The sequence below is a fragment of the Apodemus sylvaticus genome, chromosome 14 (genome assembly GCF_947179515.1).
Source record: "Apodemus sylvaticus chromosome 14, mApoSyl1.1, whole genome shotgun sequence".
In the NCBI taxonomy this organism is placed as follows: Eukaryota; Metazoa; Chordata; class Mammalia; order Rodentia; family Muridae; genus Apodemus; species Apodemus sylvaticus.
Genome location: NC_067485.1, coordinates 73,449,320 through 73,476,828, shown reverse-complemented (window position 1 = coordinate 73,476,828; position 27,509 = coordinate 73,449,320). Strand labels below are relative to the sequence as shown.

The window sequence follows — 27,509 nt, the reverse complement described above, 5'->3', positions numbered from 1 at the left end:
GCAGTCTCTGGATGGTCTTTCTTTCAGTCTCTGCTCCACACTATGTCTCTGTATTTCCTCCCATGGGTATTTTGTACCTCTTCGAAAGGAGGAACAAAGTATCCACACTTTGGTCTTCCTTCTTATTAAGCTGCATGTGGTCTCTGAATTATATCTTGGGTATTCTGAGCTTCAGGGCTAATATCCATTTATCACTGAGTGTATACCATGTGTTTTCTTTGGCAATTGGATTACCTCACTCAGTATGATATTTTCTAGTTCCATCCATTTGCCTAAGAAATTCATAAATTTATTGTTTTTTTTTTATAACTGCTTCTTCATGTGGCTGGAGGACTGAAGCAGCTCTCTGGAGTCACTTTGGTAAAGGATGCTGAATCCTTTCATGATGGCTCTGCCATATATTTTTAGGAGACACTCTAAGAGTACTGCTTGTGTTTTATTGCCTCCTCTCTTGTACTTGGCTTATGTTAACATTTCCTTCTATAATTTTAGAAAAAATATTTTATTTTGGTTAAGTGTGTGTGTGTGTGTGTGTGTGTGTGTGTGTGTGTGTGTGCATATCTGGGTGTGAGCATCTGTTTGCATGCACAGACTAGAAGAGAAGTTCAGGTGTCCTGCTCTATCATTATCCTGCTTATTCTGTGAGATGGTACCTCACTGAGCTTGAAGGTAGGTTGGCACATGAGCACCAATACTCTTGTCTGCTGCTCTCAAAGTGTGGGCTTATTGGCTCATGTGTAGTCATATGTGTTTTTTTTTTTGTATGGAGATTTGGACTCAGGTTCTCATGGTTGCACAGCCAATATCCAAAGATTCTTAGATAGTTCCCTTTAAAGATGATGTATTTAATGTTTATCTGCTAAGATGTTTTACAATATTATGGGGTGTGGGTGTTAATGTATTTTTGTATGTATTTTGTGTGCACAGATATGTATCTCTCTCTCTCTCTCTCTCTCTCTCTCTCTCTCTCTCTCTGTGTGTGTGTGTGTGTGTGTGTATGTATGTGTGTGTGCTTGTAATGCATGTTCCTCAATTCCTTCCTTCTATTTCTTTTGAAATAGAAACTCTCACTTATGCCAAACCTAAGCAATTCATTTAGGTTGGCAGGCCAGTGAGCTCCAGGTATCCTCCTGTCTAGGCCTCCCTTACAGTAAGATGACAGAATGTACCATTATGCATAGCTTAAAAAGGAATACAACAACAAAACAAAACAAACAAAAAAAAAAACCAAAAACCGCTAAGTTATGAGTACTGGGGTACAAATTCAAGTTAGAATAGCTTGCATTACCAACACTTAAATGACTGAGAAATCTTGCCTTTCCTCACCATTTTAAATGATATGCCAACATTGTGTAAGCTTAGATATTTTAATTCTACTTTAATAAGGGTTTTCAAGTGTTTCAATGAACTTTCTAGCCCACCAGCCAAAGGTAGAATAAGTGGGTATGAACCTGTTTAAAAGTAGGTCTTTGGATGGTAATTCTAATCTCCTTCCTCGGGATAACATCACTCCAGTTCATTAGTCTCAGGATACCAACAGTTTAGTACAAAAGTGTTACCAAAAAAAAGAGTCAGTAATGGTGGCACGATTCAGCAGAAGATACCAGGCCTCCCCTGAGTTGTCATGAGTCAGCAGAAGCTCCAAAGACCAGCTGGAATGCCAGGAGTTTTCTGACATGTCTCTTTCAACAAAGTCAAGATCAGTATAGAGGCAAGACCAAGGCAGAGTTGCATAGCTAGCTAGGCAAGCCCCTTATCACTGCCTTTGTGTTCTACTTATAATCTCTCCAAGCATGACTTGTCCTCCATTGGGTCCTGTTTCAGCAAAACACCATGTGAGTTTGCATCATATGGCAAAACCAGAGAGCCACATTTCAACATTTTAAATATACACAAATATTGTCTTTCTCCCAAAACATAACTTTCCAACACACTGGTGAGTGCAGGTTATACCAATACTCTAAAGAGTTGTTAAGACGAATTTTGTGTGTTTGCTATACCATATATTTTGGAAAAGATACATAAAAATTTTGAGAAGCCACTTAATATATGGAGAAATTTATTGAAAATAAAAGCTGCCCCTATAGGATTTATCTACATCATGTGGCATTTTCCTCACAGGTCTATGAGCCTTGAGTTTACCATGTGGTAACCAGAAATGTCATGAAATGTGATCAGTTTTATATTATGCATCTTAGCATTTATTTATATTCTTCCCTTATACAAGACTTTGTAACTTAAGTTTTTTAAATTTAAATTAATACCCATATCTCTGTGTCCTTATAGCAGTGTACATTTTTAATTTAAATTAATACCCTTATCTGTGTGTCCTTATAGTAATGTAAGTTTTTTCATTTAAATTAATGCTCATATCTGTTGTCCCTATAGTAATTAATGGCAAACTATTTAACTATGACAGATGAACTCATGACATACATTTATCTATTTTATTATTTTATTTTTATTTATTATTTATAAATATTTATATGCAACTAATATATGATTAATATAATATATTAAATTATGTTTATGATTTTGTTTTATCTGATTTGATGTCAAAACCTAGTTTCATTTCTTTATCATTTTAGTCTGTAATGATTGTTTTATCTTTCTTCTCCATTACGTTCTATCCATTTTTCTGACTTCTATATATGCATTGCATATTGCTTATAAATAGTTTGATCCCTCCTTTGTTGTTTGTATAATTATTAGGTAAGCCACAACAAATATTATCTTTCCTATTCCTTAGATGCACCCAGCATATTGCTTTTTCTCTATTCCTCAAGCATGACAACACTTTTTGCTAACTATGGTCATGTAAGTTATTCCTTGTTCAGTCTAGCCTATGGGAAGACATGCCCTCTTCCTGGCATTGTGTGAACACTGGTGTTGTCCTCTAATTGTGTGAGATGTTGTGTCCCTCAGCCCCAGGATATTTCCTGGAATTCCCATGTTGGTATGTGCTCTATAGTATGTTCCAGATGGCCTAGTAACATGCCCAGAGCATCCCCTCTTCTTTGTGTCTATTTTCCAGACTTCTGGCCTGTGATTTCTGGCTGCTTTCTTCACCAAATAGCTTATCTGCACAGCTCCAGGAGTCTGGAAGAGTCAGAACAGCTTTGTCTTCATCATATTCTAACCTAGTCTGTACTATCTCATAGCACAGAGATAGAAAATTGGGATAATATCATCAAACTATTTTAGTGCTTTTTAGCTAACAATTTATGTCATATCTGAAGTATATAATCTTCAGTTTTTAAAACTTTTTTTCTGATTTGTGTTGTTTGAGGTAGGAATCAAAATCAGTACTTTTACTTGACCTGGTTTAGAATTGGAGGAAAGTAGCTTCTGCGCGCCTGTTGTAGACTACTGGCAATGTGCCTCTTCACACTCTGACCAACTGCTTCTTGTTCTTACTTCATGCCTATGCATCCCTTCCATTAGGGCATATTCCTGCATGCTTATTCAACATTAAAACTTTGTTTGACTTCAGCATCATCTGAGTCTGTAATATCTGGTCTTATGTCTTTTTTGTCTTCTCTACTAGGTCTTAAACGAAACACCTTAACTGTCTTCTATTCATATCTGCAGAATGTACCATGTCTTCCACTGTGTGGGTCTTCAGGATACCCTTCTAGAGTGCATCATGTTTAGGTGAAACTCTAATCTGTTTTATTTATCAAAAATGCTGCTGTACTGTAATTGTGCTTTTTCTCCAATACAGGTACGCAATCTGTGATCCTACTGAAAATCTGGGGTATATTTTATTCATATAAAAGATCATTAGAGTTTGAAAAACTTAAATTTGAACTAATTGAAGAAGAAAATGAACGTATAAGTAATGATATTATTGTACTGCAAGAGGAGTGGTCTCAACTAGAGATTGAAAATGTTGAACTGCAAGATGAGATATGCAGTTTGAGGTAGATGTCCCAATTTTAGAGAAATATTTTAACTGTTTTCATTAGAGCATATATAGAACATTTGTAGTATGTCACTAATTTTGTAAGTGTTCTGAAAGGGAAAAACTTTTCATATTTGGGTTTTATTATTATTATTTTTGATAGATATCTTTATGTAGTCTAGGGAAAGCCCAAATTTGTGATCTTCTGGCCTCAGTTGTTTGATTTTGGGGTGACTGGTTGGGTGCTTCAGTTGTTAAGTCGGAGAATTGTTAGCCTTGAAGAATGTGAAAATAATTAAATTACAAATATCATTATTACTATTTTCCATAATTATGTATATATGCATATATGTATATGAGATGTATGTATGTATCCCATGCAATCACACTCTTGATATCTACAGAGAAACCTCATTTTCATGAGACATCAATTAAAGTTTTAAAAAATATTTTACAATTATGCTACAAAGAATACACTTTCTTAAAAGCTTCTCTAAATATTGAATTATTTTTATTTGAATACAAATTTGAATATATTCTTTAATATTGATTCCTTTAGCTAAAGGATGTAAATCATATTAAAGGACTTGGCTGATATAATTGTTCCAAACAAAATTTATATTAATTTCAAATTTCACCGATGGAATATGAAACAATAGTTTTCTTAATTAAGACAAATTCTTTTAATATTATACTGCATTATAGTGAACCAAGAATTTTAAATAAAGTAGTAAAGTATCACCCTTCCATAGAGATAAACTTAGATCTTATTTCATTCTTATTTGCACAAGGCAAATATATGATTCTAAATAGCTTATTCAACATTAATTCACTGAAAAGACACCTTTACTATTATATTGTCCCCTTAAATGTTACAATACTTGATCAAAATTTATTATTTTAAAAATTATTAATATCATCATCATTAATTTAAAATGATGCAAATGTTTGTGCTTGTATTTGAGTATGCACACATGAGTGCAGGTGGCTGAAGAATGCACAGGCATTGTATGTCTCTGGATCTGGAGTTAGTTGATTATGAGTCACACAGCATGGGTTCTGGCTGTTGAGCTCAACTCCTGTGCAGAAGCAGTATCTGCTGCTAATTGGAGCCGTGTCTCCAGTTGTAATTTCCATCTTTTATGATTTTAGTAGTGGTATAAATTGTATATCAATGTTCCTCTTCTTGTCTACAGCTTCTTTCCTTTGCAGAAAATCATTTTATTTGTAATAACCTGGTAAGTTTTATGGATAGGGAAAATAAACATTTTTTGTGTTTTATTTTACAAGTTTAATATTCATCTGAAAGTATTTCATTTTTTGTAGGTCTTCAAAGAAAACTTCCAATGAAAAAGAAGAGGTATGCAAAAATTAATTTCAAATCATATTTATTAAGATACAGTATAAAATCAAAGTAATACATAATAAATGGACTGAGAAATATAGTATAAAATAAAATAAAAATTAAGATTATTTTGTTATATTCAAATATTTCTTTCCAAAATAATTTTAAAAGTCACCAATAGTAAAGGTGTCTTTCCTTTCAAAATCTGGTCTTTCAGAAGCATTTTGTTTGTTACTTATGTAAAACACGGGTCTCTTCTTTATAGTGTATGGGGTACCCAACATGACAATATCTGAAATTGCTATTATTCATTTTATAGGTCAAAGAACAAGGAAATCATATGCTTGACCTTAAGGAACTAATATCATGTGAGGGAAACTCAAACGACTGTGAGCAGTACAGTTGTGACACTATTTTGCATTTTATTGAAGAGCTCATGAGGCAGAGAAAAGGTAGGAGTTCTGCATGCAGCCCCTGTGTGTGCTATTGATGAGGGTGAATTGCCCAAACATAGGCATGCTTGATATCAAAGAACAGAAAGCTAGTCTCAGCAGGAGCAGCCAGCAAGCCTTCAGAGCTTCAGTGAGTGAGCTTGACACCATGGCCTTGGGGTTGTTACATTAGACTCATGTGTTTCAACAAAATGGAACAGGCCAGTCAGCCAATACATTAAATTGGTGGGGTGTGCCTTTTCATTACTTCTTTTTGGTTTGTTTGACTTTTTTGGGGGAGGGAGTGTGATTTTCTTTCTCTCTCTCTCTCTCTCTCTCTCTCTCTCTCTCTCTCTCTCTCTCTCTTTCTTTCTTTTTTTCTTTCTTTCTTCCTTCCTTCCTTTCTCTCTCTCTCTTTCTTTCTTTCTTTTTCTTTTATTATTTGTATTTTCCTTAATTTTTTATTAGATATTTTCTATATTTGCATTTCAAATGCTACTCCTTTTCCAGGTCTCCCCTCTGAAACCCCCTATCCCATCCCCCTCCCTCTGTGCATTAACTTACCACTCCAAGTTCCTCTCCTGGAATTCCCCTACACTGGGGCAATGAGCCTTCACAGGTCCAAAGTCCTCTCTTCTCATTGATATCTTACCAGGCTATCCTTTGCTACTCATGTGGCTGGAGCCATGGGTCCCCTCCTTGTATACTCTTTGGTTGGTGGTTAAGTCCCTGGGAGCTTTGGGGGTGCTGGCTGGTTCATATTGTTCTTCCTCCTGTGGGGCTGTAAAACCCTTTAGCTCCTTGGTTCCTTTCTCTAGCTCCTCCATTGGGGACCCTGTGCTCAGTTCAATGGTTGACTGAGAGCATCCCCCTCTGTACTTGTCAGGCACTGGCAGGGCCTCTCATGAGACAGATACATCAGGCTCCTGTCAGCTAACACTTGGTGGCATCCACAATAGTGTCTGGATTTGGTAACTGTATATGGGGTGGATCCCCAGGGGGGCAGTCTCTGGATGGTCTTTCCTTCAGTCTCCGCTCCACTCTTTGTCTTTGTATTTCCCCTCATGGATATTTTGTACCTATTCTAAGGAGGACCAAAGTATCCACACTTTGGTCTTCCATCTTATTAAGCTGCATATGGTCTCTGAATTATATCTTGGGTATTCCGAGCTTCTGGGATAATATTCATTTATCACTGATTGCATGCAATGTGTTTTCTTTTGTAATTGGATTACCTCACTCAGGATGATATTTTCTAGTTCCATCCATTTGCCTAAGAAATTCATGAATTTATTGTTTTTATAGCTGCTTCTTCATGTGACTGGAAGATTGACGCAGCTCTCTGGAGTCACTTTGGTAAAGGATGCTGAATCCTTTCATGATGACTCTGCCATATGATATTTTGAGTAGACACTCTTAGACTACTGCTCTTGTTTTATTGGCTCCTCTCTTCTACTTGGTTTATATTAGCATTGTCTTCTAAAATTCAAAAAAATATTTTATTTTTATTAAGCATGTGAGTGAGTGTGTGTGTTTGTGTGTGTGTGTGTGTGTGTGTGTAACTGGGTGTGAGCATCGCTTTGCATGCACAGACTGAAGGAGAAGTTGAGGTATCCTGCTCTAAGATTATCCTCCTAATTCCTTGAGATGGTACCTCACTGAGTTTGAAGGTAGGTTGGCACATGAGCACCAATGCTCTTGTCTACAGCTCTCAAAGGCTGGGCTTACAGGCACATGTGTAGTCATATGTGTTTTCTGTATGGAGGTTTGGTCTCAGGTTCTCATGCTTGTGCAGCCAACACCCATATACACTTAGCTAGCTCCCTTAAGGTTGATGGATCTAATTTTTAATCTGCTAAGATGTTTTAAAATATTATGGAGTGTGGGTGTTAATGTATTTTTGTATGTGTGTTTGTATGCACATGCGTGTATGTATGTATATCTATGTGTGTGTGCCTGTAATGCATCTTCCTAAATTGCTCTCAACCTCATTTCTTTTGAAAGAGCAACTCTCACTGATGTCAAAGCTAATCAATTCAGTTAGGTTGGCAGTCCAGTGAGCTCCAGGTATCCTCCTGTCTATGCCTCCCATGCATTAAGATGACAGAATGTACCATCATGCATAGCTTAAAAAAGGAACACAGCAACAAAACAAAACAAAACACACCCCCAAACCTGCTAAGTTATGGGTACTGGAGTTCAAATTCAATTTAGAATAGCTTGCATAGCAAACACTTTAATGACTGAGAAAACTTGTCATTCCTCATCATTTCAAATCATGTCACAACATTGTGTAAGCTTAGATTTTTTAATATGTACATTAATACAGCTTATCAATCACTTCAATAAACTTTCTAGCCCACCATCCAAAGGCAGGGGAAAAATTGGAAATAGGACAAGTGGTATGTGTACCTGTTTAAAAGTAGGTCATTGGATGGTGATTCTAATCTCCTTGCTCAGGATAACATCAGTCAAGTTCAGTAGTCTCAGAATACCAACAGGGCAGTACAAAAGTGTCACCAAACAAGAGTCAGCAATGGTGGCACAATTCAGCAGAAGATACTAGGCCTCCCCTGAGTTGGCATAAGTCAGCAGGGGCTAGGAATAAGTCAGACCAGCTGGAATGCCAGGAGTTTTCTGCCTTGTCTCTTTCAGCAAACTGAAGATCAGTATAGAGGCAATACCAAAGCAGAGTTGCATAGCTAGCTAAGCAAGCTCCTTATCACTGTCTTTGTGTTCTACTTATAATCTCTCCAAACATGACTTGACCTCCCTTGGGTCTTGCTTCAGCAAAACACCATGTGAGTTTGTATCATATGGCAAAACCAGAAAGTCACACTTCAACATTTTAAATATACACAAATATTTTCTTTCTCACAAAACATAACTTTCCAACACACTGGTTGAGTGCAGGTTGTACCAATACTCTAAAGAGTTGTTAAGACCGATTTTGTGTGCTTGCTGTACCATATATTTTGGTAAAGATTCATAAAAATTATGAGAAGCCACTTAATATAGAGAGAAATTTATTGAAAGCAAAAGCTGCCCCTGGAGGATTTATCCACATATGGCATTTTCCTCAGAGTTGTATGATCCTTGAGCTTACCATAGTGGCACCCAGTAATGCCATGAAATGTGATCAATTTATATTATGCATCTTCACATTTATTTATATTCTTGCCTTATGCAACATTTTGTAGCTTAAGTTTTTTAAATTTAAATTAATACCCATATCTGTGTCCTTATAGTAATGTAAGTTTTTTTAATTTAAATTAATACCCATATCTGTGTGTCCATATAATAATAAATGAAAACTATTTAAGTATGACACATGACCTCATGACATTCATATATGTATTTTATTATTTTATTTTTATTTATTGTTTATCAACACTTATATGCAACTAATATGTGCTTAATATATTTAACTATGTTTATGATTTTGTTTTATCTTATTTGATGTCAAAACTTAGTTTCATTTCTTTATCATTTTAGTCTGTAATAATGATTTTATCTTTCTTCTCCATACCATTCTATACAGTTTTCTGATTTCTATATATGCATTGTATATTTCTTATAATCAGTTGGTCCTTCTTTTGTTGTTTGTATAATTATTAGGTAAACCACAACAAATGCGCCCAGCATATTGTTTTTTCTCCATTCCTAAAGCATGCCAATGCTTTTTGCTAACTATGGTCCTGTAAATTATTCCTTGTTTACTCTAGCCTATGGGAAGACATGCCCTTTTCCTGGCATTGTGTGAACACTGGTGGTCTCCTCTAATTGTGTGAGATGTTGTGTCCCTCAGCCCCAGGATATTTCCTGGAATTCCCATGTTGGTATGTGCTCTATAGTATGTTTCAGACGGCCTAGTAACATACCCAGAGCATCCCCTCTTCTTTGTGTCTATTTTCCAGACTTCTGGCCTGTGATTTCTGGCTGCTTTCTTCACCAAATAGCTTATCTGCACAGCTCCAGAAGTCTAGGAGAGTCAGAATAGCTTTGTCCTCATCATATTCTAACCTAGTCTGTACTATCCCATAGCACAGAGACAGAAAATTGGGATAATATCATCAAACTATTTTAGTGCTTATTAGCTAACAATTTATGTCATGTCTGAAGCATATAATCTTCAGTTTCTAAAATATGTTTTTTTCTGATTTGTGTTGTTTGAGGTAGGAATCAAAATCAGTACTTTTTACTTGACCTTGTTTAGATTTAGAGGGCAGTAGCATCTCCATTTCTAGTCTGCTGTAGAATACTGGCAATGTGCCTCTTCACACTCTGACCAACTACTTCTTGTTCTTACTTCATACCTACTCATCCCTTCCACTAGGGCATATTCCTGCATGCTTATTCAACATTAAAACTTTGTTTGACTTCAGTATCATCTGAGTCTGTAATATCTGGTTTTATGTCTTTTTTTGTCTTCTTTACTAGTTCTTAAACTAAACACCTTAACTGTCTTCTTTTCATATCTTCAGAATGTACCATGTCTTCCACTGTGTGGGTCCTCAGGATACATTTCTACAGTGCATCATGTTTAGGTAAAACTCTAGTCTGTTTTATTTATCAAAAATGCTGCTGTACTGTAATTGTGCTTTTTCTCCAATACAGATATAAATTCTGAGATCCTAGTGAAAATCTGGGGTGCAGTTTATACATATAAAAGATCAATAGACTTTGAAAAACATAAATGTGAACTAATTGAAGAAGATTGTGAACGTATAAGTAATGAAATTATTGCACTGCGAGAGGAGTGGTCTCAACTAGAGATTGAAAATGCTGAACTGCAAGATGAGCTATGCAGTTTGAGGTAGGATGTCCCAATTTTAGAGAAATATTTTAACTGTTTTCATTAGAGCATAAATAGAACATTTGTAGTTTGTCACTAACTTTGTAAGTGTTCTGAAAGGGAAGAACTTTTCATATTTGGGTTTTATTATTATTACTTTTGATAGATATCTTTATGTAGTCTAGGGAAACCCCAAATTTGTGATCTTAGGGCCTCAGTTGTTTGATTTTGGGGTGACTGGTTGGGTGCTTCAATTGTTAAGTGGGAGAATTGTTAGCCTTGTAGAATGTGAAAATAATTAAATTACAAATATCATTATTACTATTTTCCATAATTATGTATATATGCATATATGTATATGAGATATATGTATGTGTCCCATGCAATCACACTCTTGATATCTACAGAGAAACCTCATTTTCATGAGACATCAATTAAAGTTTTAAAAAATATTTTACAATTATGCTACAAAGAATACACTTTCTTAAAAGCTTCTCTAAATATTGAATAATTTTTATGTGAATACAAATTTGAATATATTCTTTAATATTGATTCCTTTAGCTAAGGGATGTAAATCATATTAAAGCACTTGTCTGATATAATTGTTCCAAACAAAATTTATATTAATTTCAAATTTCACTGATGGAATATGAAACAATAGTTTTCTTAATTAAGACAAATTCTTTTAATATTATACTGCTTCATAGTGAACCAAGAATTTTAAATAAAGTAGTAAAGTATCACCCTTCCATAGAGATAAACTTAGATCTTATTTCATTCTCATATGCACAAGGCAAATATATGATTTCTAAATAGATTATTCAACATTAATTCACAGAAAAAATTCAAATTTTTATGTTGAGAGACATTTGATACTTTGTAATTGATTACTAAATTTATCAAGTAAATTGTATGATTTATATGATAATTGATAGAGTAAATTGAAAGAAAATAAAATAGAAATAAAAAATTTTAAGAATGCATTTGAGATGATCTGTATGATGTTGGATTCTAATAATGAACAAAATGCTTGAACATATTTTAACATTCTTTATTCCTTTGTGAAACATCCTTGTGGCTAATTATATTTTATGAAGATTATAGTTTAGTTGTATAAAATTTATAAACTGTAGTGAACAGAATAACTTGAAACCTAATATTTTTATTAATTTTTTTGGTAATTTTAGATAAGATATTGTAATTATTCATTCTCTACCCCACTGGTTCTTCTCAACCTGTGTGTTGTTACTAAGTTAGGGGTTAAATGACCCTTTCACAGGTGTCACATAAGACCCTTAGGAAATATTTACGTTACAAAACATATAATACATTGAAAGATATAGCAAAATTACAATCATGAAGTAGAAATAAAAGTAATTTTCTACTCGGGGTCACTACAATAGCAGTAACTATATTAAAGGGTCACAGTATTAGGAAGTTTAGAATTTAGGACCTGCCCAGCCAGAGGCCCATGCTCCTTCCAATTTGCACCTGTTCCCAGAGCTGAGCCTGTGCTCTGGATTCCCACCCATTCAGGCCCCACCCAGATGCAGCTTGACCCCAAGGAGTTCTGACACATCGAGGATCAGAGAATCCCAGGATCACTGTAGCAGTTATTTATAAAAAGTACTGCACAACCAGGCCTTTGCACCAGTCCTTTCATGTATCCGGTATAGAGTGACCCTCAAACTTGAATAGTTAACCAAATATATTTATGTATAAGAAAGTTCCAATTTCATAATGCCAATTTACAATGATAAAGTTCTGTCCCAATATTTCTAACCTCTCAGCACAGGAGAAACCCATCTGACACCATCTGTGCATCCCCTCCTGCACTCCCTCGTGCAGCTCCCATGCTCCTTCTCTTTCTAACCCTCCTTATCTTAGCTCCTCCTCCTCTCTCCCCTGTCATCTCTGGCCTCTCACAGCCTCAATGTGAATGGATAGGAAATATCTTGCATCAAATCACAGGTTTCAAGAAGGCACAGGCTCTGGTCAGAGACAGTGAGGCCAGTTAACACCAGAGATAACCAGATGGCAAGAGGCAAGCACAAGAACATAAGTAACAGAAACCAATACTACTTTGCAACATCAGAACCCAGTTCTTCCACCACATCAAGCCATGGATACCCCAACACACCTGAAAAGCAATATTCAGATCTAAATTCTCATCTCATGAAAATGATAGAAGTCTTGAGAAGGCCATAAATTACTCCCTCAAAGAAATATAAGAGAACACAGGTAAACAAGTAGAAGTCCTTAAAGAGGAAACACATTAATCCCTGAAACAAATACAGGAAAACACAAGCAGGTAAAGAAAGTGAACAAAACTGCCTCATACTTTGAGGAACTGCAGTTGTAGGTATTTCCTACCATTTCCCACCATAGTTGTGAAAATACTACTGCATGAGAACTGATGTTAATTGACTAGAGAATATTGATTCCACTTTGCTATTTTCATATCAGTGCTTGTGATGCCTCCCATAGTCTTATCTGCTACATTCTGCTTAAGCTGAGAGATCCTGAGTGTAATGTTACATGATCATTCCAGCCAAGCAGTACTAAGAACATAACCTATGCATTATTACAAATGTACAAAATGGCTTGTTCAATGTAATTTGTGAACATACATGATGTAGTGTGATGTGTTCAGGGCCTCAAGCTCCTCATATTCTGCCACTTTCAGTAGTATGGTAAAGGACTCAGTGAAACTTATATAAACTTAGTGTCACACCACCTAAAGGATGATCAGTTGCAATCATATTAATGCACACCCCAGTTATTGTATGTAGCTCACATTGTGATGAGTATTCTTTGAAGGCTTTTATTCAAAGTTGTTCATTTGAGTTGGAAACTTCATGTTCATTTTCAAATGAAAAATTCAACAACACAAATATGACCTTATATGAGCCACAGTGTGTTTAAACCATAGTAAAATGCATATATAAACAAAAGTCACAACAAAATGGAAATTCCTGCTTATCAGACTTGGCAAATTTATTCAGGGACTGTGCAGTAGTCCTTAACTATGTGTCTTTAAATATCACTGAATTACCTGGATGAAGTGACATGAAGCATTATGGACAATGGCATTCCTACTACAGTTGATGTGACATTAGAGGTGTATTTTACATAGCCACAGCAACATGCAAATGAAGTGCTGGCTGTGTTCTAATTCAACATCAGCACAATATGCAGGGTAGACATTTTGATTCATAATGAAACAAAAGTTATTTTTCCTGGTTCTTTACGAAAGGTCATTGGGGTTCACAGTGCATGTGACATTCACTTCATCATGTTGGGAAAGTCAATGGAATGAGTCCAATGGTAAAGCTTTAAAACACTAAAACATGGGTGATTATATGAAATTTAAACTATAACACTCTTCTTCTGACCCCCCAGAAGCTTGTGGCCATCTGACAACGCAAAATTTGCTTAGTCTACATTCAAAGGCCAGATAGATAATCTTAATAGTTTCTACATTATTCATAATGCCATTTTTCTCTGACACTAAAGTCCAATTCCTTTCATAAAATATGAAAATTACATAGGTTTTTATGTCTATTACCTACCATATACCAAAAGATAATAATAGGAAAATATTAATGAATATTATACCAAGTACAGCCTGAAACCCAGCAGGACAAACATAAAAAACATACCCACAGTCTGTGGTACATGGTGGTGCCACATACACTCCACCAGGATTGGGCAGCCCTGCCTCTGCAGTGCCATATAGTCCATGTGGTCTGATTTTGGGCCAGTTCCATTCATTTACTGGTACTTCCATCACTTAAAATCTTCTATTTCTGACATCTGCAACATCCTATTACTTCTTAACATCTTGACAATTTAGGTGTTACCTTCACTCCTTTACACATTAACCACTCAGACATTCTGTATATGGACTTTAACAGATTCACATCGTCTTGTCTAACTGGCTTTTCTGTGCAATACTGCTTTATCGCACCATTGCCAAGTTATGCTTGCATTTTGACATACACTGCAAGACTATCACCAGAATGGTTACTACTTAGTGATTTTGCAGCTTAAGTAACACCCAGGCCTGTGGACACAGGGCAGCCAAACTTCCAGACTCAATTCCCCTTCTGGCTTTTAGTAGGAGAGTATAACTGAGGCTGTATTCAAGGTGCCCTTGAGAGTCACTGCTATCCTAAAGAATGCATTCCCTCTTTGTTTTCATTTTATGCCTGTACTTTTGAAGTTTGGGCCTGTCTCAAAGGCAGCCCTGTTAATGCAAAGTACTCTAAGCTGTTTTCAGGGTTGATGAGCCTTTTACTTTGCTAGCCATCTTGTCGAAAGTTTGTCTATTTCCACCAGGATGATGTCACATTTGTAAATAACTTGTATACTTTTCAACTCACTTGGTTGCCGTTTTTACTCTTGAATATCATCCTAAGCAAATTTAAAGCCATGAGCATTAACAATGTGATAGCACAAAGTATAATGACTTCTGGAATATTTCCTCCACTAAATAAACTTACTGACTACTTTTAAATTCCATATCACTGAGATTTTCAGGGATGGATACAGATTATAGGACAGAATATAATGTGTATGGCCTTGGGCCAACTCTGTAGAAGAGTTCTTTATTCCACCTGCAAGCTCATTATCTGCATTCATGTAAGTGAGTTTTCTGGTCTCATGAAGTCATGCAAGAGTGATTCATTAGTCCAGCCTTATTTTGAGCCAAATGTAAACCACAGTTCCCACGTTTTCCAAATGCCCACTATTCAAGTCTCCAAAGTCTAAGAAGCATATTGGCAGTATCATTACAGAAGTGATTAAGTGACACCATTTCCTTTTTAATCACTTCCCTCACTACGGAGGTGATCGCTCAGAAGTCAGCTTGATAGAGAAAAATATATCGGATCAGCATTTCAGAGAATCACTAGTCTATCATGTCAGGAAAGACCTGAGGGCAGTGTTTTGTTTTTGCAACAGGAACACAGGGCACAGTCTACCTAGTGCTCCTTTTAATTGCATGAGGTACTTTATGAACACGCAAACTGCTTCATGATCTTGGGACATGAGGGTCACTCACAGAGGTCTATAATGTAAGCACTGTGCTGAATAGCTCTAGTGTTTTCAAGGAAAGAATGAAGAAAGAGAAATTGCATCATTCATAGTAATTACACACTTTTGAAATCAGGAAACATTCTGGTCTTAGTTACTTAAAATTCATAGTTTGTTGGTGGGTGGTACTCACTCAATGTGTGTATGCTTTGTATGTGTGAAAGTTTGATATGCGCTAAGAAAAAAAAAGAAAATGCATATTTCTTCAAATTACATCTAAAGTTTATAGAGACAAAGGGGCACGGACAGAGTGATAGTTTCCAAATCACTATCTTTCAAATTTTTCAGAATTTGTGTAATCATTTGAATGTTTCTTCAGAAACTAATTTGGTATGTTCCAATGTGACCAGCTATGCACAATCATTTTAAAACATATTTTTAGGGCCACCCTTGAAAATTTAGAATTAAATGATGCAGCAAGCCTCCAAGCAGAGGAGAATGAAGAGCTTTCAAGAACCCCGGTAAGTATAGACTTATGAAGTCCATTTTGTTTTAATTCTCTAATACTTGAAAGAAATTTTCCTGTGTTCAGAAGCAGCATATAACCACATTTTAGGAGAGTCAGATATTGTCCCTGTTCAAATATTTGATAGATTTATATTGTTACTATTTGTTAGTAATTATAGGAGTCAGGTTAATTGTCTGCCCATGAGGCAGTGCAGTAGTAGGTTCTCCACTAAGGATAGGATATATTTAGTCACAGGTTCTTGGCTCAGACAACAGTTCAAGGTATGGGTTTAACATATAAAAGGGGCCTTACATCCAATTAGAAAACAGTAGATTAAGAGTCTTTTTTACCACCAGCAATGGCTGTCAATGGTAGTCATAGCTGCAGGCAGCAGGGTTCATATCTGCATATCTGTTGATTTCTTTTCTCCCCTAGCAGCTTCTAGCACTATGAAAGCTAGCTAATGGGAATAATGTTTCCAGGTTATATTGTAGATTCCCACATGTTATAGCTCAAGGAGTGAGGTCTCCAGGAATAATTTCTTTCCATCAGGTTTTAGAGGGTAACCAAGAGCATTAGGAAGTACCTGAATATTTGGGGTTTCATATGACCTCGCTTGTCAAAAACTGTAGAAGAAGAAAACGATTCCTGGGATAGCATTTATTATCACTGAGGTATTGAATAGGGCCAGCATTACCCCATTGTAGAAACGAATTTTTCACTCATTTTATACATGTGTATATGAATATTCTTTAGAAAGCTTCTATAGTATCAGGTCTCCATATGACATTTTGAAAGATCTTTAGTATTTGTTTTTCTTTTATTTTTATATTATTTTATTTATTTGCATTTCAAATGTTATTCCTCTTCCTGGGAGCCCCTCCACAAACACCCCTACCTTTTTAACCTCTAATTGTGCTCCCATACCAACTTGTCCATTCCTACATCATCCCTTTAGCATCTTGCTTCTCTAGGGCATCAAGCATTCACAAGAATGAGCACATACCCTCCCCCTGAGGCCAGACAAGGCAATCCTGTAGCAGGGACCATGGACCAAACCTTGTATGCTCTTTGGTTGGTTGCTTAGTTGTTGAGAGCTCTGAGATGTCCAGTTATTGGATACTGTTGTTCATCCTATGGGGTTGCAATACCCTTTACCTCCCTCAGTCCTTCCCCTCACTCTTTCCATAGGGTTCCCCATGCTCAGTCCAATGGTTTGGTGTAAGTATTTGTATCTGTCTCAGTCAGGTGTTGGTAGAGCTTCTCAGAGTACACCCATGCCAGGCTTCATCCACATCTTGGTTTCAGCAACAGAGTTAGGGATTTGACATCTGTGTATGGTATAAATCCCAAGTTGAGGTGGTCTCTGCATGGCCGTTACTTCAGTCTCTGCTCCAGTGTTGTCCCTGCATTTCCGTTAGACAGGAACAATCCTGGGACCATATTTTGAGATGGGTAGATTGCCAAATCCCTCAACTCGGGACATGTCTATCTACTGGAGGTGGTCTCTTCAGGTTCCATTTCCACGCTGTTGGTCATTTTGACTAAAGGCCTCCCCATTAGGACCGGGGACCCTCTCACATCCTTGGTGTTTTTATTTTCTATGAGAAATGAAAGAGAAAGTAGACAAGCCTAAAGACTCTTGAGGTGAGAAGTCTAGGCTAGTAGTGTGGATTGGCTTGAACTCATATTTGCAGTCACTCAGTGCCAGTTGTGGACAGGATACCTGAGTGATGCATATTCTGCCAGAGAAAGGCATGGCTTCTGACTTCACCAGCAGGTGCTATTAGGGCTTAGTTAGATTAGAACATGTCTTGATGAAATGAATAATGTACCAAGAAGAGAGTTGGCAAAGCCATTTTTTGTGTGTCTTAGGCTTTCTATTGCTGGGAACCGATACCATGATATAAAGGACAAAATTGATTTGTGACTAGCTTATAGGTTCAGAGGTCCAGTACAATACCAAGACAGGAAGCATTTTAGTTTTTAGGCAGGCATAGTGCTGGAGAATGAACTAAGAGCTCTCCATCATGATCCAACCTCTGTCAATAGATTGGCATCCTCAGGTAGGTAGGAGAAAGCACTCTTCAGAAATGGGTGGAGCTTCAAAGCCCTCTGCCACAGTGAGGTACTTCCTGCAACAAGGCCACACCTACTCTCAGCAGGCCTTATCTCTTAAGAGTGTCTCTTCCCAAGAACCAAGCTTCTCCCAACCATCACACTGTGAGTAAAGAACATCCTCCCCAAAGGTCCTCTAATGTCAGGAATAGAGTGCTTTACTGATGGGAAACAAGGGCTTGACCAGACCAGCAGAGCAAGTTTGCCATTCAAGAGAGTCATAGGATTCTTAGCCCCAAGTAGCATAGCGATGGGAATATGAATATTCTTTCTGCTGAGGGAGAGAGGCTATTCATGTATGTCCACAGATGATGAGGTGAAAAAGACAGATGGAAAGGTAAGAACACAGCAAAGTGAGGAGACGAGTTCTGCCTGTGACTCCTCTTAAGTGAGTGTCATAAGTCCTGGGAAGGTGAGTGTTGGAAGTTTGAAATATCTCCTTTTTATAATTGTTGGTAGCATTGAGTTCTTCAATGTGCATGGTAATGGTCTTGGAGACTTGGTAGGGTTGGAATACCAAAGGAAAGAGGAGTAATTATGACCATTAATTATAGTAGTTGTTACTATTGAAGGGTGTACTGAGGAAGTATGAGAGTTAGGGAAAGGAAGACAAGAGTTCAGACTGGTACTGGCCATATCTTGGGTCATGGAAGAGTTCTATTAGAGACTCATAAGATCCTCCCAGGGATTGACTCCTACAGGTTAAAGTTAGGAGTGGAATTTTACCTTGGGAAGAAATATGGAATTCTGGAACCATAGAATAGAGTTCCGAGTACATGTGCGGACTCTATTTGTGGAACTGGAATATGGTAGTGTGATGGAATGTTACTGTGGCAAACATGGGAGATGACATTTCTAACAGCAGAAAAATGGGGAGTCCTGAGGGAGAGAGGGTTAGAGTGAGAAGAGTGGGACTTCAACCTTGGAGGTGCTGTCAGAATCATAGACTGCAGGTGTATAATAGACAGTAGAGAAACAAGGAGACCGTTGCTGAGGAAGAGCCAGAAGAAGAGTCCCAGAAAGAGGGCTACATTAGTGATCTAGGAAAAAAACCTTCCCATGTTTAACAAATAACATTTATAAATGTATATATCAGAAAAATGTCACAATGAAAATGTCACATAGCTGAGGTCTTCTATAAAGTGTTATCTGGGGGCCAATGAGATGACTCAGGTGTAAGAGCACTTGATGCTGTTGTAGAAACCTGGGTTAAGGTCTCAGCATTCATGTGTCAATGCCTAGTTTTTGGAACTCTAGCTCTTTTGGAAACTGGTAACATTTCCTCCTCAGATCTGGCAATGGGTAGGCCTAAGCCTACAAAAATACATTCTTGCCAAACACCCAAATCCATATGACAATTTTAAAAATTATTATTTTGAAATCTATACTCACAGGTATCAATTTCAGAAAATATGTTCTGAATTATATAAGAATATTATGCTTGGTAAATAATATTTCTAAGAAAGAAAAGTGGATCTCTACAGTTAAAATTGTATTCATATATTTTTTTCAACATCTGAAAAGGTTCAAGAAGAACAGTTTAAGTTGTACCTGTCACTGACACAGAGTTTGCATGAAATGAGAAGGAAAAATACTGAACTAGAAGAAGAAATAGACAGGTATGACATTTATTTATCAAAGCATTCACTCACAAGTAAAGAGTGATTTTACCAAAATCTAAATATAAATTTCTATTTTGTCTACAAGTTTATAATAAAACAAATAGTTCTATTTTTAAACTCATATAAGAAACCTACAACACCATTTCAAATTTTGGAAGAACAGTGTTAATTACTAACATCTGTGATGATTTTGACCATAATAAGTGACAGTGAAAGCATTCTCTGATGTCAACTGTAATCTTCCTAATATATTTTCAATTTCTACTTTGAAATATGCTTTTATTTTTTCCTCCTACATTTCAGATATTAATACCCATATCTTGTTTGTGTGCTTGTTATAAAAGATCAAAATTTACATGGATAAAATTGGGTTTTCTTCTACTTTTAAATATTTAACCATGATATGTTATTCATATGGACTCATAAAAAGATATACTAATATTCCATGTTCATAATCCATATACACACGAAATATAAACATTTTTAAACCTGAGTTTACTTTAAGAAATTTACATGTATGTGTACATAAACTAACATACAGATTGATGTCTTATATTTTATATAGGAATTGTTCTATAGTATCAAACAGAGCTCAAAATCCACAAATATTAAATTTTCATTTAAAGCCACTGACATGTCTTTTTATTTTAAGACATCTATAAATTATATGTAATCATTAATTGTGCTGGTTGATTTTGTCAACTTGACACAATCCAGACATATCTGAGAAGCAAGAACCACAATTGAGAAAATGCCTCTATGAAGAATTGCTTATAAGAAACGTGCAGATATTTTCTTAATGACCATGGAGTGTTGGGTTAGAAGATCATTGTGTATAGGTTCCATCCCTGGCAGATGATTCTGGGGTGTAGGAGAAATCAGGTCAGGCAAAATATGAGCGGCAATCCATTAAGCAGCTTTCCTCTCTGGTCTCTGTGCTGCCTAGTTTTGTGAACCAAGTTATATTCATCTAAGAGAAGGGAGCCTCAATTGATAACTAATATATTGCTGAATAACTATAATACTCTATTACTTTTTGGAACATTGTCAAATGCCTGTGCATGCATAGCACAGGTGCATTCTAAGTTTACATCTTTTTGACATCCTGAATACAGAATCTACAGGCATAGAATGCCTCTCTCTATCTCTCTCCCTCCCTTCCTCCCTCCCTCCCTCCCTCCCTCCCTCCCACTCTCCCTCGATTCCTTCCCCTCCCCCTCTCTCTCCTCTTTCCCTTGCTTCATCTCCCTCCCTTGCTGCCATGCTCCAGCCCTTTCTGTTTCTATTTTAATGAGTACACAGAATGATAACTTTCAGACTTGTAATGCATGAAAGATGTCATTATTCTATCACCTGAAATAAAGTAATACAAAATTTCTCGTAACTTTTGAGTCTCCCAACATGGCTGGCCTCTTTTGTTTTTATTTTTTATTTTAATTTTGATTTCTCTAAAGTGTGACTAGTGTTTTCCTGTGATTTAACATTATGCATATGATATTGCATCTTCTGCATTTTGTGAAAACCACATTAGGAGGTTATCTAGATTTCTTCTTAAAAGGTTGCATTAGTTACACATCTGGTGCTATGATAAATTCAATGACCAAAGAAAACTTAAGGAATAAACGGGCTGTGTTTACAGAGGGACAGATTCCACAGTAGTTGGGAAAGCAGCAAGCCTCTGCCTCCTGACGTTTCCATAACCTGCCCAAGCATCATCAGTAACTGGAGCCCAAGTGTTCAAACACTTCTCCTACAAAGGGCCATAGAATCTTTTCAAGTCTTTCCCCATATTTCTATATTTGATCCCCTATGTCTTAACGCACTGATTGTCCTCTTTTCTTTTCCCAATTATCCTTCAAAGGCTTTATTTGTCATCATTCTAAATTTTAATTTTTGATTGGAATTCAACCAAGGTACTTACACACACCACACATACTTGGTACTACTATGTGGAATGAATCGTTGTTTATTTGCATGTGTTTGTGTGTCTTGAACATATGTATTCATTTGTGTGTATATATGATTTAAGCCTCTTCTCCATCCAGAGGTAATTAAGAAAATGTTCCCACAGGCATGTCTCTAGAATGGTATAATCAATAATTTTGTCAGTAAAGTTTCTTTCTTTTCAAATTAAACTTGTGTCTGTCAAGTTGATAATAATAAACAACACCAACAAAACAAAACAAAACAAAGTTAACCAACAGAATAATAGTATCTAATTTCAGTTACCAACATCTACCTTCAAGTAGCATCTAACTGCCTGTAACAACAACTTCTGACGTATCAGTACTTGTACCTATGAGAATACTTGCATTCCTGTGTACATATGCACAGTGAGAGAAAATCCACACATGCACACAAACACACAAACACACAAACACACAAACACACACACACACATACACACACAGACATATACAAACAATCCTGAAAATTAAAAACAAAATTATAAGTAAATCATTTATTTTGATATATGAAAATATATGTTGACATATGATATTTATAACAATTCAGTTCCTGATTTCAATATTAATACTTTATTTACCATTTTTATTTCAACCATTTTATTTTATTTTTCGAACTTTTTATTTTCAATATTCTTTGTTTACATTCAAAATGATTTTCCTTTCCTCGTTCCACCATCCCCATAACTACCCTAAGCCTTCTTCCCTCTGCCCATTCTCCTATCACACCCTCCTACTTCTCTGTCCTAGTATTTATTTTAAAATTCATGTTTCAGTCTCATAATTTTAAAATAGTCACAGAATCACACTTTTGATTATTATTAATTTTTCTTTAGTATTATAAACCATATTACTATTTATAATGTATTAAATGATTATAATTTAAAAACTTCAGTTACTAGCCAGGCTTATTCTTATATCTGCAATGCAAATACTTGTAAAATACCGTCTGGAAGATCAAATGTTTAAAGCAAATACACACGAATATATAAACATACAATGATGATAATAGTTTACTTAATTGTTTTGCATATTTGTCTAGGTATATGGATCTGTGCACAATGATGGAGGAGGACTCAGATGCACATCAAAATGGAGAGTTTTCAGGTTATAATACTTCAAGTACAAGTCACTGCGAAGAGGATACGGTACTGAAACTAAGAGAGAAGGTGAATTTAAATTAATTTTTCAAATAAAAATTGCATCTAATTTAGTACAATGTAAATATAAAGAGTTTGCAAATTTTTTAAACTTGAGCTCATATTCAAAAGAACTTTCCTTTTATATTGAAAATGTGTCATATTTGTGTCTTGAAATTTCTATGCTGTTCTAAACCCATTTGGAATGTATGCCCCTGCCTAAACTTGAGTCACAAGAACCACGTCCTAGACTCTATATGTTCAGGAAAAACAATTTCATGTTAGTTTCCTCTATTGAACACAATGTGGTTCAGGCTGGATTTTATTGATCATAATTCAAGAAAAAAATTTAAACTCATATGAAGATGTTATTGTGTATACCTTTAAACTTCAGAGATTTGAGGTACTTTATCAAAGATAAGTAATTGTTTAAATAATAGTTGGAATCATTAACTTTCAAAAGTAGTTTGTATGTTTGAAAAAAAAATCAGTCTAGAAGGAAATGAGATGGAGTTCTCCATAGAAGGAGGCAAGGAGAAGTAAACATTAGAAACTTTGAAAAAGAGAAAATGCATCCAATTTTTAAAATTAAAATAAAAACTTGTATTTTCTTCATTTCTTGGAAAGGATATATATTTTTTTCTTCATTTCTTGAAAGGGGCATATACTTTAGCTTTATTTTTCTCATTTTTCTATTTTTTGTTCATTTCACATGAGACTTCTAGTTAAATTCCTTTTATTATCTGTGAGGAAGAAATGTCTGTAGTTACTGACATGATGATTTGACAGTTGTTCCAATATTAAATTAGTTAAAAGACATATGAGAACCTCACTTATGTACCTAATAATGTTTAGAGAGTTTTCCTGATCTGAAAACAGCTTATGGCTTCTCTCTCTCTCTCTCTCTCTCTCTCTCTCTCTCTCTCTCTCTCTCTCTCTCTCCCCCTCTCTCTCCATAAGTGTGTGTGTGTGTGTGTGTGTTATATGTGTTGTGTATATGAGTTTGTGTTGTTTGTTTGATCTGGTTGGATTTTTTAAATTTAAGTTTATCAATAATTCATTAATGTGTGAAGTGGAAAACCAGGTGTAAAGCCTGGGTTCATGCTGAAATTGCTGAAATTCATGGTAAATCTATGCTAAAATTCATGTTGAATTCAATTGGAATCATGCTGAAATTGCTATTAGTGTTATGTTAACCTTTTTTCTGTCTACTGCATTACTAGACAATATTAATTGTTTTCACTCAGCTTGAAAGTATGGAAACAAAACTACAACAAGAATTATTCCGCTGCCAATGCAAGGAAGATGAAAATAATCTTTTGGAGCAGAAAATAGCAGAAAGGAAAGCAGCCCGGGAGAACCGTGAAGCGGAAGAGGGTAGAATAAAGCAGCTTGAAGAGAAAATACTCAGCCTCAAAGCCGATATGGACAAGAACATGGTAGAGCGAAGTGAGGTAGAAAATCATAAGAAAGCCATTGAAGAGCAAGCTAGGAGTCAACTCATGGAAAAAATAAACCAAGAGAACCAAGTCTTACGGGTAACTATAGTCATTTGTCCTGTGCTGTAATTCACTCCACCTCAAAATTCATATTCAATTATATTTTTTGTATGATTGTGTGTGTTTCTTCTGTGTTTCACAGCAGTTTCTTTTGTTGATTTCTGGAAAAAGAAGCCATACCCTTCTATTGATAATCCTGTTAGTTTTGACATTAATGCTAAAAGAATTCATCTTTCAGAATTCCAGTTTTCAATAGGAAATGTTGTGATTTATGAGACAGATTGAAACATGGTGGGAAAGAAAATCATTGTGATGTGGATATGATAATGTACTTCGGTTGTTTATAAGTTCCATGGCTTACTCTGAAATTATATTATTAATTTTTGAATTGTTATATGAATACCTCAGGGATGAGACTGTAGTCCTATGGTGGTATATCTCTTTGTCATCCACAAGTCCCTGGGTTCTGACTACAGCACCACAGAAAGAAATTATTAAAACAATTCTGCTTAAATCCACTGGAAGTTGTTGATAAAGAATTTGAACTCCAACTCCTTTCTCTTTCATTTAACACATTCTCTGCCTTGTGGAGCCAAATGCAGAGAAAATTACACAATAATTTGTTGGATGATTAGGTTTTAAATAAGTGTTTCCTTTATTTGGAATATATACATTGATATTTGTAATTTAAACAGAATCTTTCTGTGAGTTGAAGTTATTTATTTAATATCATCTTGGTAATTTCATCATGAATACAAGATTTTGATAACACCAACCACTCCTCCTAATACATTTGAAATCTCCTTGGATGTCCTCCTTTAAAATGTTTCTTTTTAATATTCTTAAGGAACTAGCTGCCTCTGAGCAACAGAAAGATCAGGAAATACAGGATTACATCATGTCACTGGAGCATAGATATAAGGAAATTAAACCTGAGATTGTGGAAACAAAATCTGGTTCAATTTCTGTGAAAGCACAATGGAGAACATTTGAAGAAAAATATAGAGCAGAATTGCAACTTGGAGAACGATTGAAATATGAACTTGAAAAGTAAGTCAGACTTTAGAAGCCTAGTAAGCCAGTGCACTGAATTTAAACTCTAGTGAAATGACTCATGTGGCTATTAGAGCCTGAAAGAACATTACCTTCCCGAAATAATATCCATACGTGTACTTCCCTTTAAAACACTTGTGTAGGACAGATGGCATTCCTCCACAGCTGTTGTAGGTTGGCTGCAACTTTCTTCCTGTCATTATTATTATTATTTTATTGAATATATTATTCATTTACATTTCAAAGGAACCGTTTCCTAGTTCCCCCTCCCTGAAAACCCCCAACCCATACTTCCCCACTCTGCCTCCAAGAATATGACCTTACACCCAACCCACTCCCACCACCACACACCATCCATTTCCCCTTACTGGGGCATCTATTGAGCCTTCACAGGACAAAGGCCCGCTTTCCCCACAGATGCCCAATAAGGTATTCCTCTGCCACTCCTTTGGCTGGAGCCATGTGTACCCTTTGGTTGATGGCTTAGTCCCTGGGAGCCCTGAGGCATCTCTTTGGCTGACATCATCAGTCTTCCTATAGGGCTGCAAACCCCTTCAGCTCCTCCAGTCTGGTGCCCAACTCCTCCACTGGGGACCACGTGCTGAGTCCAATGATTGCCATTAGCACCTTCCTCTGTATTTGTAAGGCTCTGGCAGGGCCTCTCCAGAAACAACCATAACCCTCTCCTTTCAGTATGCTCTTCTTTTCATCCATAATAGTTTTGGGGTTTGATGACTGTTTATAGGATGAATCCTGAGGTAGGACAGTCTCTGGGTGGCCTTTCCTTCATTCTCTGCTCCACACTTTGTCTCCATAATTGTTCCTGTGAGTATTTTGTTCCCTTTCTCAGAGGAACCAAAGTACCCCCACTTTTGGTCTTCCTTCTTGAGCTTCCTGTGGTCTGTGAATTGTAACTTGTTTATTTTGAGATTTCGGGCTAATATACTCTTATCAATGAGTGCATACCATGTGTCTTCTTTTGTGATTGGGTTATCTCACTCAGGATGACACTTTCTAGTTCCATCCATTTCCCTAAGTATTTCAAGAATTTATTGTTTTTAATTGCTGAATAGTACTTCATTGTGTCTATATGCCACAATGTCTGTATCCATTCTTCTGTTGAAGGACATCTGGGTTCTTTCCAGCTTCTGCCTATTATAAATAAGGCTGCTATGAACATAGTGGAACATGTATCTTTATTATATATTGGAAGAGCATGTATCTTTATTATATGTTGGATAGCTAGGTCCTCATGTAGTACTATGTCTAATTTTCTGAGGAACCACCAAACTGATTTCCAGAGTGGTTTTACCAGCTTGGAATCCCACTAGCAATGAGGAAGTGTTCCTCTTTCTCCACATCCTCTCCAGCATCTGCTGGCCCCAGGAGTTTTCATCTTAGGCATTCTGACTGGAGTAAGGTGGACTCTCAGGGTTCTTTTGATTTGCATTTCCCTGATGACAGAGTATGATGAACATTTCTTTAGAGCCATTCGAGTTTTCTCAGTTGAGATTTCTCTACTTAGCTCTGTACCCATTTTAGTAGAGTTATTTGGCTCCCTAGATTCTAACTTCTTGAGTTCTTTGTATACATTGGATATTAACCCTGTATAAGATGTAGGAATGGTAAAGATCTTTTCCCAATCTGTTGGATGCCATTTTGTCCTATTGACAATGTCCTTTGACTTATATAAGGTTTGTGGTTTTATGAGATCCCATTTGTCGATTCTTGTTCTTAGAGCATAAGCCATTAGTGTTCTATACAGGAAAATTTCCCCTGTGCCCATGTGTTTAAGGTTCTTCCCCACTTTCTCCTCTATAAACTTCAGTGTATCTGGATATTTTTGTATTTATTTTATTTTATTTTTTTTATTCGATGTATTTTTTATTTAAATTTCAAATGTTTTCCCCTTTTCTGGACCTCCACTCCCCAAAAGTCCCATAAGCCCCCTTCCTTCCCCCTGTTCTCCCACCCACCCATTTCCACTTCCCTGTTCTGGTTTTGCCCTGTACTGCTACACTGAGTCTTTCCAGAACAAGGGGCCACTCCTCTGTTCTTCTTGTACTTCATTTGATGTGTGGATTATGTTTTGG

General features: G+C 36.2%; 2 protein-coding genes across 2 annotated transcripts in view; both read left to right on the top strand.

Moving 5' to 3' along the window:
* The window catches only part of LOC127664873 (ankyrin repeat domain-containing protein 26-like), a 143,584-nt gene that overhangs the window by 103,543 nt on the left and 12,532 nt on the right, over positions 1–27,509 (top strand). The gene's annotated exons all lie outside the window — the stretch shown is intronic.
* The window catches only part of LOC127664872 (ankyrin repeat domain-containing protein 26-like), a 102,630-nt gene that overhangs the window by 66,197 nt on the left and 8,924 nt on the right, over positions 1–27,509 (top strand). Inside the window, exons 6-14 of the mRNA XM_052157111.1 lie at positions 3,725–3,923; positions 5,231–5,264; positions 5,569–5,701; positions 10,298–10,496; positions 15,956–16,034; positions 19,664–19,758; positions 22,768–22,894; positions 24,112–24,402; positions 25,211–25,413. Of these exons, the coding sequence (XP_052013071.1) occupies positions 3,725–3,923; positions 5,231–5,264; positions 5,569–5,701; positions 10,298–10,496; positions 15,956–16,034; positions 19,664–19,758; positions 22,768–22,894; positions 24,112–24,402; positions 25,211–25,413 (1,360 nt within the window). The remainder of the gene's footprint in view (positions 1–3,724; positions 3,924–5,230; positions 5,265–5,568; positions 5,702–10,297; positions 10,497–15,955; positions 16,035–19,663; positions 19,759–22,767; positions 22,895–24,111; positions 24,403–25,210; positions 25,414–27,509) is intronic.